At 51.3% G+C, this 14,961-nt stretch overlaps 1 protein-coding gene across 3 annotated transcripts in view; it reads left to right on the top strand.

The window, feature by feature from the left end:
• Positions 1-14,961, top strand: part of ASTN2 (astrotactin 2) — a 602,974-nt gene that overhangs the window by 379,625 nt on the left and 208,388 nt on the right. For all 3 annotated transcript variants that reach the window (XM_073314892.1, XM_073314893.1, XM_073314894.1), the window contains 3 exons: positions 10,609-10,733; positions 11,334-11,438; positions 14,109-14,288. In XM_073314892.1, the coding sequence (XP_073170993.1) occupies positions 10,609-10,733; positions 11,334-11,438; positions 14,109-14,288 (410 nt within the window). The remainder of the gene's footprint in view (positions 1-10,608; positions 10,734-11,333; positions 11,439-14,108; positions 14,289-14,961) is intronic.

Raw genomic sequence — 14,961 nt, 5'->3', positions numbered from 1 at the left:
GGTTCTCCTTTCGTAGCAGGTGATGGACGCACAACCAGGCAATCTGTTTGGAGCCAGAGGATTGTGTGTGTACACATACCCACGCAGCGCCGCATGAGCTGGGAAGCAGCCCTGGCAGGCGAGGATACGCTCCCTTTCTGGCGCGCTCATGATTTACCTTCCTGAAATACCTCAATTTAAATGCTAATTTCCCCAGAACTGAGGGGGGTAAAGCAGCTATTGAATACTGCTGGGCTGTTTCTTAATGGAGCTAAAACACTGGCACATATTCTTAATGTGCCAGGGAGGGGCAGGGAATGGAGTGCAGGCAGAGTTCTTCTCTCGGCTGACAGCATCCGGGGTGAGTGACTGACTGAATCTCCTGTCACTTCTGCCTCCCCTCCCCCCAAGTGTTTAGCGCTGGAGCCCCAGACTAGAACGGGAACAGATGTTCCTGTTTCCTTCATTCAGTGTCAGTATGCTTCACAGCCACTCTGCCCCTGTGCCGGGACACCTGGGCATCAGTCTGTCTGCCTCATAGCATCACGCGGGATGGAGCTTCCCCATGATGCTCTCCTTTGGCCCTGATGTGGGCAGCTCCTGGAAAGGCCCTTTCCTTGCCTTGGCACATCGGCCCAGGAATAAAACCTGCCTCTGCCCCATATGCTGATTGCCCCTGAAATGAGACACATTTCCAAGAAGCTATGTCAGATCTGATCTCTCTCACCACCCCGCACTCCCTCTCTCTGTATTTCCATTGAGCCCCGAGAGTTCTGCTCTCCTCAAGAGAAGGAGGGTTTTCTTCCCTTTCCTGTACAAACCAAATGGTATCATCTTGCCGCCAGAGGCTGTCATGTTGGCCCTCTGATCTAATGCAGTGCACCATCTGCGTGCTCCGCTTCCTACCACAGGAGCCGGGCGGGAGCTGGCTTGCAGTGGAAAACAGCTCATGCCTTGGAGCAAGGGCATCTCCAGCCGGCAGCTGAGGGATTGGAAAGCTCAGGGCTCATAGCTCACTGTCCTTCAAGGCAGCGTGCCAGCCCGGACAATGGGCTGCCACTGTACAGCAACCGGCTGGAGTCCTCACTCTCTCCAGGGAGCGGGCTCTCTGTTCTGCTAACCCGCAGGGTCCTCTCTGTCCCACATGGGGCATTGAGCTGTCTCTGGACTTCTGCTCCCCAGAGTCTTCTAACTCCTTGCCCTTCTTACTCCCACGCCGGTCTGTCTATCCCCTTGTCCCACACTAGCTCTGTCCAGCCCACTCACTCCGGTGGTTTGGCACGTTCAGCTGGGCTCTCTCCAACTAGCCCCAGCCCCAGTGTCAGAAGCCCGGACCTTTCCAAACTGTGTGTAACCGACTGCAGTAAGGGGCCAAATCCATCTCTGGTGTAACTCTAGCAAATCACAGCTCTCCTTGGAATAGGAGAATGTGAAGCTGGCTTCCTTCACCTTTCGCCAGGGTTAATGAGCCTTCTGGGTTACTCCTATCTTCTGTGCCCAGGGCTCTGCTGGACCATGAGACACTGCAGATACTCAGGCTCTTGGGCTTAGCAAGTTAGGGAGCTAGAGGGGACTGAAGATTGTGAAGGACACTGTGAAAACTGATTAGTCTCTTCTTTTTACCCTGTCTCATTATACAGGAACAGGGACTCACTCAAATTTAATGACCAGTAAATTCAGAATAAGTAATGCTACTTCACGCTGCACATAATCAGCCTGTGCAATTCACTGGTGCAGGAGGACAGCGAATCAAATTCTGGGGTTAGATTTACCCTCTCCAAAGTGACTGTAAAAATAGGACTCCCTGTTTACTGTCTCCAAGTGCCTCTAGATCCGTTGTGCCCTGTTTACAAGTAAAAAGAGATTTCCAGCCCTACAGCCTCAAGCAGGGATTGAAAGAAAAGTGGGCTCTTCTGAGCTTGCACAGTGGTAAAGATCCTGCCACTGAAAGTTACTTAAAAATTCAAATGATGCCCAGGCCAGGCTAGAATGTGGCTCACTCTCCCCAAGCTAAGAGGAACCAGAGCATCACCCTACTCTTGTCATTCCACTCAGCGTGTCAGATTGGTACAGCAGCTCTGTGGTGTGAAAAGGTGCCATTTTCACGGCGTTTCCTGGACATGACCACTCTGGCTGATCATTTGATTCTCATTAGTAGCTGTGCCAGCTAAGATAAGGGTAATTAAATCTTATCCTTTGGGGCATCAGCTAATGCACTATGCACAGATGCACTGGAGCGGGGTGGAGGGGAATGATGGCTGCTGTCCTCTGAAGCATCCCCTGCCTACCACTGCTGGAGGCAGGATACCCACATGGTGGCCTGATGGTCTGATCTAGCCCTGGAAATCCTGTGAGAAGCAAATGGGTTCATAATGAGGATGTCAGGAGAAAGTCTCAGTTCCCAAGAATGAGGGAAGAAGTGACAGTGCCCATCAAACCCCAAAAAAGGGTTTCTCAGCAGAATATTTTCCGAGTGGAAAATGATATTAGCGTGAGGCTCTGGCTGTCTTTAAATGTAAATCCACTCTCAGTTATATCCAGCTTGGGCCATGGTACATCAGGCCTGTTGTTCAAACATCTGCACAGGATACCTCATGTTGTAACAGAATTGCACCTTGAGACGATGCATGATGGATGTAGCCCTGCCCATGACTACCTCTCACAAGCTTGCGTCATCATATCTGCTCCAAAAGCGCACACCTGGGGCTTTACTCCATCTCCCTAGTAGGGTAGTGAGGAGGGCAGGGGGCAGAGAGGAGTGAGTGGCGGGGCAGCCCCACTCAACAGCTATGGGGCGGGACAGCCGCTGAAGAGCTGATGGGGGCGCAGGGGCAGCTGCTGAACAGCTGATTGGCAGCCAGCCCAGTGGGTGCTGAGCACCCCCTATTTTTTCTCCATGTGCCCCTGAGTACCCCCAAGGAGATGATGGCTATGCTCCTCCCTCACACCAAAGCCAACCAACAGCTCACCCAAGCCCCTCACCCACTGCCCTTCCTGGCCACTCCCCACCACCCCTGGCTCAGTGCTCCACTCCCGTCCTGGGCCCTGGCTCTGCCCAGTACCTGCTGCCCAGCAGCTCCCCTTAGCCTCCCCTCACTCCCATGGCGTGGGCCAAATTTGAGGGAGCAGTGTTGCGACCTGGTGCGTGGGGTCACAATACCACTCAGGTTTGGCCTGTTGCAACACCACCTACCCAAATCCGGTGGTTTGGGGCCCTGCGCAAGTGCACTGCATGTACGTTGGTTAATCCGGGCCTTGTTGTGAGGATGAATGAGTTAATTCAAAGTCCACCACTTTGAGGAGATGCAGCACTATTATTACTAGAACTGAGTATTAACCATCTGCTCTGAAAAACAGAAGCATTAGGGATCGAAGTAATGGGGGGGGGGATGTTCTGTTGTGGGGTGTTCATAGGCGGCAGATATTCTGGACTCCGCATGGATCTGATTGGAGCCAAGTTTGTTCCACAGTTGGTAGAAACCGTGGAGTTGCTCACTCACAAACCTACGCGGTCACAGACACACACGTGCACTACCCGATGCAGATACACATATTCCCACGCCCGCCCGCATACAGATGCCCATGAAAACACATGCATGTGTATATGCATGTAAACACCCATGTACATCATGACACAGATGCCAGCAGACACACACACTCTGTCCCTCACCTAGACGTATGTGCACACGCTTTTCCGCCTGCACCGCTGGTAATTTGGAGTCTTTGAATCCCTCCTGAATCCTTTCCTCCCCTCTCTGATGTTTCTGTTCCTTGCACAGAGTTCAGCAGGGCTTCATGTGGGGGCTTTGATCAGTGCTTCTTAAGAGCACAAAAGCCGGGCGGAAACTCTTTCTTATGCATTTACTTGAGCAGAAGCAATACGGTTATCGTAACGGACAGATGAAAAGGAGCGACAGCCCTCTGCTGGCTAAAACCTTAATCTACAGCTCTGGCCACTCCAAACCAAATTCCAGGGGATTTGAAGGGGAGGAGAAAAGAGAAGAGATTTTCATGGTCATTCTCCTTCGTCCCCAACTCTCTCTCCTCTTGCCTGTAAGAGCAGATATCAGCTCGGTCCTGGGCCCACTCCCAAGAAAAGATCATCTAATTAATTGTCCGTGGAGAAAATATCTTTGAAAAGAGGAACAAAGAAGACCTGGGGAACTATAGACCAGGCAATTTAACATCAATACCTGGGAAGATAGGGGGAGAAATTATTAACCAATCAGTTTTTGGATGATTATAGGGTGATAAGTAATAGCCAGCATGGATTTGTCAAGAATAAATCATGCCAAACCAACCTCATTTCTTTCTTTGACAGGGTTACTGACCTAGTGGGTAGGGGGGAATCAGTAGATGTGATCTATCTTGATTTTAGTAAGGCTTCTGACACAGTGCCTCACAACATGCTCATACACCTGGGAAATGTGGGCTAGATGAAATGACTAGAAGGTGGGTGTACAACTAGTGGAAGGATCGTTTTCAAAGAGTTGTTATCAATGGTTCACTGTCAAACTGGGAGGATGTATCTAGTGGAGTCCTGCAGGGGTCCGTCCTGGGTGCTGGACTATTCAATATTTTCATTCATGACTTGGATAATGGAGTAGAGAGTACCTTATAAAATTTAAAGATGGGACCAAGCGGGGAGGGGTAGAAAGCACTTTGGAGGACATTACTGGAATTCAAAACAACACTGGCAAATGATAGAACTGATCTGAAATCAACAACATGAAATTTAATAAAGACAAGTACAAAGTACTTCACTTAAGAAAGAAAAATCAAAGGCACAGCTACACAATGGGGAATAATCGGCTAGGTGATAGTATGGCTGAAAAGGATCTGGGGGTTACAGTGGATCACAAATTGAATATGAGTCAACAATGTGCGGCGGTTGCGAAAAGGCTCATATTGTGAGGTGTATAAACAGGTGTGTCGCATGTAAGACATAAGAGGCAATTGTCCCATTCTACTAGCATTGGTAAGGCCTCAGCTGGAGTCCTGTCCGCAGTTCTGGGTGCCACACTTTAAGAAAGATGTGGAGAAATGGGAGAGAGTCCAGAGGATAGCAATAACAATGATAATAGGGTTAGAAAACCTGACCTATGAGGAAAGGTTAAAACAGCTGGGTGTGGTTTTAGTCTTGAGAAAAGAAGACCGAGGGGGGCCTGGTAAGTCTTCACTATGTTAAGAGCTGTTATAAAGAGGACGGTGATCAATGGTTCTGCATGTTCACTGAAGGAAGGATAATAAATCCTTAATCTGCAGGCTTAATCTGCTTGCAAGGGAGACTTAGTTTAGATATTTGGAAAAACCTTCTAACTATAAATTCTGCAGTAGGCTTCCCAGGTACGTTGTGGAATCCCCGTCCTTGGAGGTTTTTAAGAACAGGTTAGACAAATGCCTGTCAGGGATGATCTAGGTTTACTTGGTTCTGCCTCAGCAAGGGGGGCTGGACTTAATGACTTTTTGAGCCTACTGCCAGCCCTACAATTCTGTGATGGAGGCCCAGGCTACTCTTTTGCCTTGCCCTGTTGCTCTTCTTCTAAATTGCTGTGTCTGGTATGCATTTGAGTTTGAGGACCGGGCACGCAATAGTGGCACAGGCAGGGTTTGTGCCGAAGACGGAGCTGAGGGCAGAGAGGAGGGAGGAGTTACAGAAAAGCTAGCAAAGAATGTATCATCAAAACTGCCCACTTAGACACACAGCAGCCAGATGTAGCCATGCATTGCGGCCATTCGCGCCACCGTGCACGGGCACAACAACATCAACGCACAATCCACACACCACAGACACACACACCTTCCCTTGCAACCACAAGCACCAATGCAGCTGGACCTGCTTTTCTTTAGCTCCTTGATTACAGGACAAAACCTGCATTACAGACCAAAGCTTTTCAGTGAAAATCTTTTTATAGATCCCCTGCCTCAGCTAGAAACCATTGCGTTCAGATTACCCTCTCCAAGTTGCCTCTGCTTTCTTCTTCTCTCTCCCCAGGTGCTGCCCTGGCACACAGGTTGCCACCCCGTTCCAACCCAGCGGTTGTTTTGCCAAAATCCTACTCTTACACCAAATAAGTTGGTGCTGTGCCCAGATCCTCTGGCTGCATCTGTGTAACCCTCCACGTGTGCTCTGTATAATTACATGGTGTGTGTAGTGCACAAATAGTTGTCACTGGAAGTGCAATACGCATGCAGAGTGATATCAGTATTTGCCCAGTTGCCATACATGTGTCTGAGTCATGAATAAGGGATGATCATCCTCCGTTATACAGCTTTGCACAGTTAACTAGGTGCATTTTGTAGGGAAGGCTGTGGGGGGAGTCATTTTCCTTTATTTGTGTTTCCTCTGGTGCTGGAGGCGGGACACCAGATTTATGTGGACCAGGGCTCACATCTGGTATGGCAAAGCCTGTGCCACTCTTGGTATTTAATGCACCTAGGCTAGCACATTACCCAGACATGCATGGCCCCCTCGGTACGCTCGCTGCTGCAAGGGGAGAGCTGATTTTCTGAACACATGAGGCAGCTCATGCCACAGACTTTCCTCTGATAGCCAAGAGGGCAGAGAACTCTGTGTCTCCCATGCTGAGCTCGCTGTCAGCGAAAGGAGTGGGAGAGGCAGCCAGCATTAAACCAGAGTCAATGGAGAATGAAACAGGCCGCACATGGGGAGATAAAACGCTCAGCTCCGGAAGGTGTTTGCAAGGCAGCCTTTCCATGAGCAATGACCAAATCCATTTAGATGTTGCTCTTCCACGGCTCAGCTTTCAACAAGTGTTTCTCTTGCCCGTGAGTTTGGTTCCCTTGCAGAGGTGCTCATGGGGGCTGAGCAGCCCCATCATCACCAATAATCCTCAGCCCCAGTGGTGTGATGGCTAGTCATGGGTACAAACAAACCAGAGCCTAAGCCGCTGCAAATGGCCTTCAGTGCAGCTGCACTAGGAAAGGGCCTGGCCCAACACTGTTATTTCATGGTGCTGTGTGGTTTCAGCTGTCTTGGAAATTAGCTTCATTGTGGCATGGTTTCCCTCTATGCTGAGGCTGTACTTGCATGCTGGAAAGAAAGCTGAATAAATTGATCGTCTCTCTCTAGGCCCGCAACCTCTCTCCCTCCCCTGTCTCTACCCATCCACCCAGGCTTGAGGCTGATGCAGTAATTGCTAACCTGTTTGCACTGCTAAGACAGGGAAAGGCTGAGAACGGCAAATCACCCCTTAGCCACCCGAGATCAGGAGCGGAGTGTGGTCAATATTAGATCTGCATGTGAGTGACAGGAAAAGAGAGATCTCTCCCGCCCCGCAACCAGTAAAACGTCGTTGTTGCTTGAAGCGAAACCTCTGAGATGCAATAAGGTGCTGGGTCCTTTGCTGAACAGGACGCAAGGCGGCTGAGAACACAAGCAGCTGTTAAATCCACAGCCAGACCCCAGTTCCTGTCGCCGTCGTGCAATACCCTTTATTATCCTGACTCTTGCCCTGCACTTCACTGGCTCTGTCCCCCAGCCCTCACCGTCGGGTCCAGGTTGGCAGGACAGCTCAGCTCCCATCTTGGCACCCAAGTTTTCAGTTTCCCAGGGCGTGCACTTTGGGAGCTGAGCTGCATTGACAATCTGGTCCCGGTTATGGCTCCCAAAGAACCCAGCCCCTGGGTTTCCCAGAAAGCCCCGTGGTGTTTGTCACCACAGCAGCATGCCTTGTCTGTTTTCAGCGGGCAGCATATGCTTTCCAGTAACATCCATCAGCCAGGAATATAAACGTCACTCGTCACAGCCGTAGCTTTCCAGAGGCCTGAGCAAGCCAGCAAGGGCAGAGTCAGCAGTAGCCAGGCTCGCTATCTGCACCAGCCCTTAAAAACCCCCAACAATGATCGAGAGCTTTCCCAGCCCCCTCCTCCTGCCCTTTGCCATGAAGACTTGTCCTCTCTGTCTGCAGGGAGCATAGACCTCAGGGCTAAGAGATCGATTTGTGTAGCTCAGCTCTGCCATGAGATACTTGAAGCCCTTGGAGGCAAGTGGGGGATAAAGGAGGTAGAGTATGGGTCCTGGGTGCAGAGAGCGGGCTGGGCTTCCTCCCTCGCCTTGCACTAATGGGCTTGTGACTGCCTCCTCCCCGCACTCCATGGAGTTGCGGTTGGCTCTCCTTTCCTGCCCTGCACAGATCAACATGAGTGTATTTGGTGGAGCATCTTTCATATCAGCGGTCTCTCCCGAAGCACTTTGCGGAGTTCAGTAAGGGAAAACAGCAGAAGGGGAGAAGGGGCACAGACGTGGAGACTAGGGAGGGACCCCCCATTCTTTGGCTGAGACTGGGAATGGACTGGGGAGCTGCTGGAGTGGGGAGGCCGGAGGGCTGATTCCTTCAGGAACGAGGTTTTGCCTCGGGTGAAACAGCATGGGGGGAGGGAGAGCAGATTCGGGGAGGTTAGCAGGGAGGGGAGCAGGTAAAGAAGGCCCATGTTGCAGACTGGACCAAATCCAAGAGGAAATTAAAGGTGAATTGGCTGGTTTGGATGGGAACCCCGATTGGACCAGGGTCAAGTGGGGCTTTTTGGAGGGACCTGGGGATGTAAGAGAGTCGGGCCTTGTGGTATGTTGGATCAGCACCAGCAGGGGGAGCTGTGGTGCCTGGGTTGTTCAGGATCTTGATTACAGCCCTCCAGGTTGTCAGTTCGAGTCTCACTACCTCTTCCCCTGGAACATCCCCTCCGATGCGGTCGGTCGTGGTGGTGGCCACACCATGCTCTTGTGCACCACTGGCCAGGAAAACTGATGTGCCTTTGCCACGGCAGCCCACTGAGCCTTTGGCTTTGGTCCTGTGGGAGTGTGGAGAGCTGTGGACACGCCATCGAGAGGGGGAAGGGATGGCCGCTTTGGGGAGTTGGGCGAACTTAGAGCTGGAGGGGGTGCCATGGAAAATAAAGAGAAGGGTGAGGGACAAGAGTCGAAGGTGCTGCTAAGTGAATCTGCCCTGAGGCTCCAAGGGCTGCATCTGTTCCACTTTGTTATCCCCTCTGTTGCTCCAACAAGGGCTCTGTCTCTCACGCATGAGAACCCGCAGGGGACCAGCATCAGAGGCAGTGGTGTTGCACCAGGGATGAATTTGGCTCTTTGTGACCATCGAGGAGAGGTGGATAATGGAAGGTGGCCAACCCTGGGGAGTTGCCCCATTGCCTGTGTCCCAGTCTGACACCTTACACCGCTGCGGCACAGCTAAACTGCCAGAGCGGAAGCAGCGAATGCATCCTCGGGCCTGACAGGCAGACTCTTCTATCATCGCCACTGCCAGGAAGCTAAGAGGGATAACAATGAAGCAGCCCCCAGGGGAACTAATTAGTGACTCACCTTCCTTGGAGGGAAACGTGGGATTGAAACTGAATGGCAGCACATGCGAGAGAGTCGGATCTCAAAGCTGTCTCCATCCGCCGGGATTCATCTGCGGGCGTTCCAGGACATGGCTGACAGCAACTGTCGCTCCAGGCAGAGGCTCTCTGAACTCTCTTCTGCCGCCTGCAAGCACCAAACCTGCTTCTTACCGCTGAGAGGTGCAAAAACAATGCTAAGTCTGTGGGCATCTGGCCTAGAGCGCTGAGATCCCCGGGCCTGCAGAATAATAATGCCTGGCTGTCCTGTAGCATTTTCATCTGTAGATCTCAGAGGGCTTTACCAAGGAAGTCAGTATCATGATCTTCATTTTACAGAGGGGGAAACTGAGGCACAGAGAGGGAAACAACTTGCCTATCGTCACCCAGCAGGCCAGTGACAGAGCTGGGATTAGACCCCAACTCTCTTGAGTCCTGTACAAGTGACCCATCCAGTAGGCCACACTACGTCCACTAAGAGGGAGGGGTGGAACCTGGTTTGTAGCACTCCCTAGTGACCCCTGCAGTGTGGGGCTTCAGAGGGTGGAAATGGGGAGGCATTTAGGGGAGAGGTGGACACTTTTATCTGCTCTTCAGTAAGCCATCAGGAGCTGTGGTGTTCAGCTTGGCACAGAGGGATGGGGCAGGTCCAGGGACCTAAAACCATGGTATTATGACAAAAAGCCTCATGCAAACTTTGTGCTGGTGACAGGTGCTGGCTTGACCCCGTCGCTACGTTAAACTCATGTGCACTCCCACCCAGAAAGCATGGCTAGTGCCTCCTTAGTGCACACTAAGGTGCTTCACGATTCAACCAGGACTCACCCGCAAGCCCCATTGGGTCCCTGTTAATTGCCCCATGGCGATGTGTCTTAGCAGCACTGCCTCTGGGGCAAAAGGGGCAACAGCAGCGCCCTCTGAGGAACGTGCCGTGGCCAGCTGAAGTCTGGGCTGTCGGCCGAGTGTTGCAGTCCCTGGTTGGGGTGGGGCGGCTGTGGGCTCCAGAGGAGAGTGGCTCCCCAGGGGGACAGGACGAGGTGAGGAATGAAAATCCCATCACACGCTGTCAGTTGGATCTCGGGGATTCAGTTCCGTCCGCAGATCCGTGCCCCATGGAACTTCAGTGGGAGCAACAGCCACAACGTGCCCACACCCCATCCATCCCTGGGTGTGTGCCTGTCTCCCACAGAGCCCTGCTGCCAGCCGCTCAGCCTCGCCGCCAGGAGGTCCCCTGCATCGTTGCTTTGGAATTTTCTTTTTTTCTTTCTTCAGGGAGAATAACTTCATCAAGGACTTCCCCCAGCTGGCCGACGCGCTAATGGTGATTCCGCTGCCCGTGGAGGAGCAGTGCCGCGGCGTCCTTTCTGAGCCTCTGCCTGACCTCCAGCTGCTCACGGGTAAGCAGCCCCTGTCCCGGCAGCCTTCCTGGAGGTGGTATGCTCTCAGCCCCCAGGCAGGGCTGGGCTTTCACAGCTGCCTGTCAGAGAACAACACCCTAAAGAGGTGTCTGGGGTGTGCTCAGAAGTAAACCCCCTCTTTTCTGTCTCCCTGTCTCTGACCCCCATGTTTAAATCCCTCCCCCCATCTCCCCACATTCCCCAGTGGTCCTGCTCTCCTCCTCAGTCTCAAGGACCTTCCATGTGTCCAGCTGGCTAATGTCTGTTGGAAATAATACACTGGCCAGCCCACAGTCACGGTTGTTATGCCAACCTGCATCCCATCCCTGTGAGCTTCCTCCCAGCAGTGCCCTGTCTGTGTCAATGCCAGCTTCTCCAGCAGCGTGAGCTCATGGAAGGTCAGCCTCCTCATCTCAGCCCTGGCCGTGCAGCCAGCGCTCCGGCAGTGTGATCCGTCTGGGGTGATGGTCTCTGTTATCCTTGTGTCTGTAGCCACAAACCACACAGCAAAAAATACAGTCAGAGTGAAAGTAACTCTTCCCAGGGTGCATCCTTCGCTGTCTCCTCCCCACTCTCTAAGCCCTGGCTTCCTTTTTACAGGAGACATCAGGTATGATGAGGCAATGGGCTACCCCATGGTGCAACACTGGAGGGTCAGAAGCAACCTGTACAAGGTGAAGCTCAGCACCATCACCCACGCTGCAGGTGAGAGCTGCCTTTGTTATGAAAACAGTTCTAGCTGGGAGGAGAGTGTGTGGGTGGGCAGCAGGCACTGGCTCTCCCATCACTACCCATGCCTTAATACTGAGCACTTATCCAGCACTTTGCTTCTCCAGGCCCTGTACAGACACTAATGCTCACAATCCCCTCCCCCAGGAAGGTCGGCCGAGAGAATTATCTGCTTTCTATATAAGAACATAACATAAGAATGACCACACTGGGTCAGACCAAAGGTCCATCTAGCCCAGTGTCCTGTTTTCTGACAGTGGCCAATGCCAGGTGCCCCAGAGGGAATGAACAGAACAGGTAATCATCAAGTGATCCATCCCATGTCGCCCATTTCCAACTTCTGGCAAACAGAGGCAAGGGACACCATCCCTGCCAATCCTGGCTAATAGCCATTGATAGATCTATTCTCCATTAATTTATATAGTTCTTTTTTGAACTCTGTTGTAGTCTTGACCTTCACAACATACTTTGGCAAGGAGTTTCACAGGCCGACTGTGCATTGTGTGAAGAAATGCTTCTTTTTGCTTGTTTTAAACCTGCTGCCTATTAAAAGACAGAGAGGGGAAACTGAGGCAGAGAGTTCACGTGATTTGGTCACGGTCACAGATGGAGACAGAGCCAGGATGAGGGTAATGAAATAATAACCTCCAGCCCTTACTGTTCACAGAGCTCTGCATCCGAGGAATGCACAGCTCTTTATAGTGGGGGATAAAAACCATTGTTCCCATTAAACATGGGGGGAAACCAACACAGGGAGAGGTTGAGGTCAGAATTGTCCATTTTGGGTGCCTAAAGTTAAGCACCTAAATCCCTACTTAGGCACCTAACTGAGGGACTTGATTTTTCTGAGATTGTGAGCACCTGCAGCTCTTGTTGGCTTTTGGTGGCTGGCTTTAAGCAACCACATTTAAATGTTTTGTGCTAAATGATTTGACCAAGAAGACACAGCAGTGGCAGAGGAATGGTAGAGGTTCAGGTCTCCTGACTCCCAGCTCCCTTGGTCATGTTTCCTTTTCAGAAGTTTCTGACTCCCCACCGCCTACTCATGCCACAAGGCACTGCCTCCCTAAACTAAACCCCGCCTCCTGTAACACATACAGACTTGTTCCACTGAGACACGTCCTCCTTGCTCTGCACTATCAGAATAGTGTGTGTTCAACGGGATTAGAGTTACCTCCCTTTCCCCATTCACCCTGAGCTCATCTGCTGTCCCTCTTGCACCTCTCGGAATGGTGGGAGCTCGGGATTAACCAGGGAGGTTAATGACCTAGACTTGCTAGGCTTCCAGTTGCACGACTGTTCTTGAGCAATCTGGCTAAGCATCACTGTTACACAAATCCTCGAGATCACTGTCTCAAGAGCCTTTTTCAGCAGCCTTTCTGCCGGTGCACAGATACTCCAGGGCCAGGTGCTTTATGAAAACCTGGAGAGACTGGCCCCGTTGCGATCTGGTTTGTATTTGATCATCTGGTATAAAAATTTTCCCCATTGGACAAACTCATTGTATCCGAATGTCATGTCTGCATCAAAATGTCTTTGCCTTGTCATGGTTCTCCAAGTTCCATCATGGGGCAATGTCCCGGCAAACCTGATGCACCAGCTCTGAAGAAACAAAATACAGATGAAGTCTGCAAGGGCTTTTCTTCCCAGGAGAAAGTTTGCAGCCAAAAGACTTCCCCACCCTCAAGTCCAGCCCTGTCCTGTGATCCCAAAGCATTTCCCCCTACTGTCTGCCAAGTGACCAGTGAGCACCCCTGAGCACCTGTGCAAAGGAGTGGGACAACTGAGTTAAGGTTAACCCCTTTTACCTCTGTGCACTCTTTGTGATACACTGGCCCAGATTCACAAAGGAGCAGAAGACATCTAACTCCTATTGAAATCAAGGGGAGTTAGGAACCTAAATTCCTTAGTGAATCTGGGCCGGTGTGCTCAAACCAGGACAGTGGCCTCACATTTTGCTGCCACCAGGAGACACGTCAGGCTACTCCTTGCCTCGTTCCAATGGAACTTTTCCTGTGACAATCCCGAGAGCTGGGACACCTGCCTTAGGGTTACTCACTTTCAACTGGGGCTGCTGGCAGATTGCCAGGAAATTCACATGACCTGCAGTCCGGCTATCTGTGTCCAGTTACTTTCTTCCCCTCCCAACCATCCAGGGCACTCCAGGGGCACTTTCAGCTTTTTTTTTTAAATAAACAAACATGCCCAGAATATTAACTCTGGGGATGCTCCACTGTATGATCTGGAATAAATTAATCCCTACGCTAGGGCAACGTCTCCAGCTGTGATAACTGCAAAACGAAGCTGAGACATACCCTCCGGTGTATCTTGCAAAAAAGGAACGGAGCTTCAGTTGTGTAACACATGCATGTGTCTGCACTGCAGCACTGTCACCAGTGACTTATACGTGAAATCCCTGATGGGGGGAAGCCACAGAAAGGTCCAAAAGCTGCAGACCCAGGTAAACAGCATGTGTTTAGCAAACCATAATGTAAGCCACAGAGGCAGGTAGAGGAGAAGGAAATGCAGCTGGCACACGAGTGTTCAGGGATCAGAGAGTTTGGAGCAGGAACTCTGTGAGTCCCCACTGCCCACACCTGGCTGCCCTGTCTGGTGTGTTTACCAATGAGATGCTCACTCTTTCAGGATTTGCAAATGTGCTGAAGATCCTAAGCAAGGACAGCAGCCGGGAGGAGCTGTTGTCATTCATTCAGCAGTACGGCTCTCACTACATCCAAGAGGCACTGTATGGATCAGAGTTCAGCTGCACCATCCACTTCCCCAGCAAGAAGGTCCAACAGCAGCTTTGGCTCCAGTACCAGAAAGGTAAGGGGACCCCAGGGAGGAGCTGCTGCCTCGGGCACGCCCACTGCTGCAAAACCATCCCAGCCCTTTTGACCCAGTTCCCTCCCAGCCCTCTCACCACCACCCTGCAGGCGCTTTGGGCCATGCCTGTAATTAGAAGCAAACTGAAGGCCTGGGTTGACCCAATGGCCAGCGACACAAGCCTGCCTGTGTTCCGAAGTCAGTCCAAAACTCCAGCTAGGCCTTGGATCGACTATTTACCTGTTCCTGCCATTGCCTTTCCTCAGAGGCACACCCTCCCTCATGTAACCTGGGCAGCTGCCCACCGGGCTGTCGCCTGCAGGCCCTGTTTTGAAAAGAAGTACTTGCCATGATCCTTGTCATTTGCTTTCCTACCCTGTTGTGGTAGCCCCTGGAATGCCCTGGGTGATTTGGGTTGTTTTATATAAATGTGACATAATTGAGCTGTCTCAGAATGGCTTTGTTTTATTGCTTGTGACAATGACAGTCTTTAAGGAAGTGTATTAAATCAATAGCAGACTCATTGTGCTGCACTATAAATAACGAGACACATCATTAAGCAGGGCAATAAACTTCAGGCCTTTGAAGTAATACAATTAGGTTATGTTTATAAAAACTCCCTTATTGCTGTAGCCTTCCGTGTACCAGTTCATTTCCCTCCTCTGGAGAACCC

This window comes from Lepidochelys kempii, chromosome 16 (assembly GCF_965140265.1).
Source record: "Lepidochelys kempii isolate rLepKem1 chromosome 16, rLepKem1.hap2, whole genome shotgun sequence".
Classification (NCBI taxonomy): domain Eukaryota; kingdom Metazoa; phylum Chordata; order Testudines; family Cheloniidae; genus Lepidochelys; species Lepidochelys kempii.
Note: the sequence above shows the minus strand (reverse complement) of the source record. Positions and strands in the feature narration are given on the sequence as shown.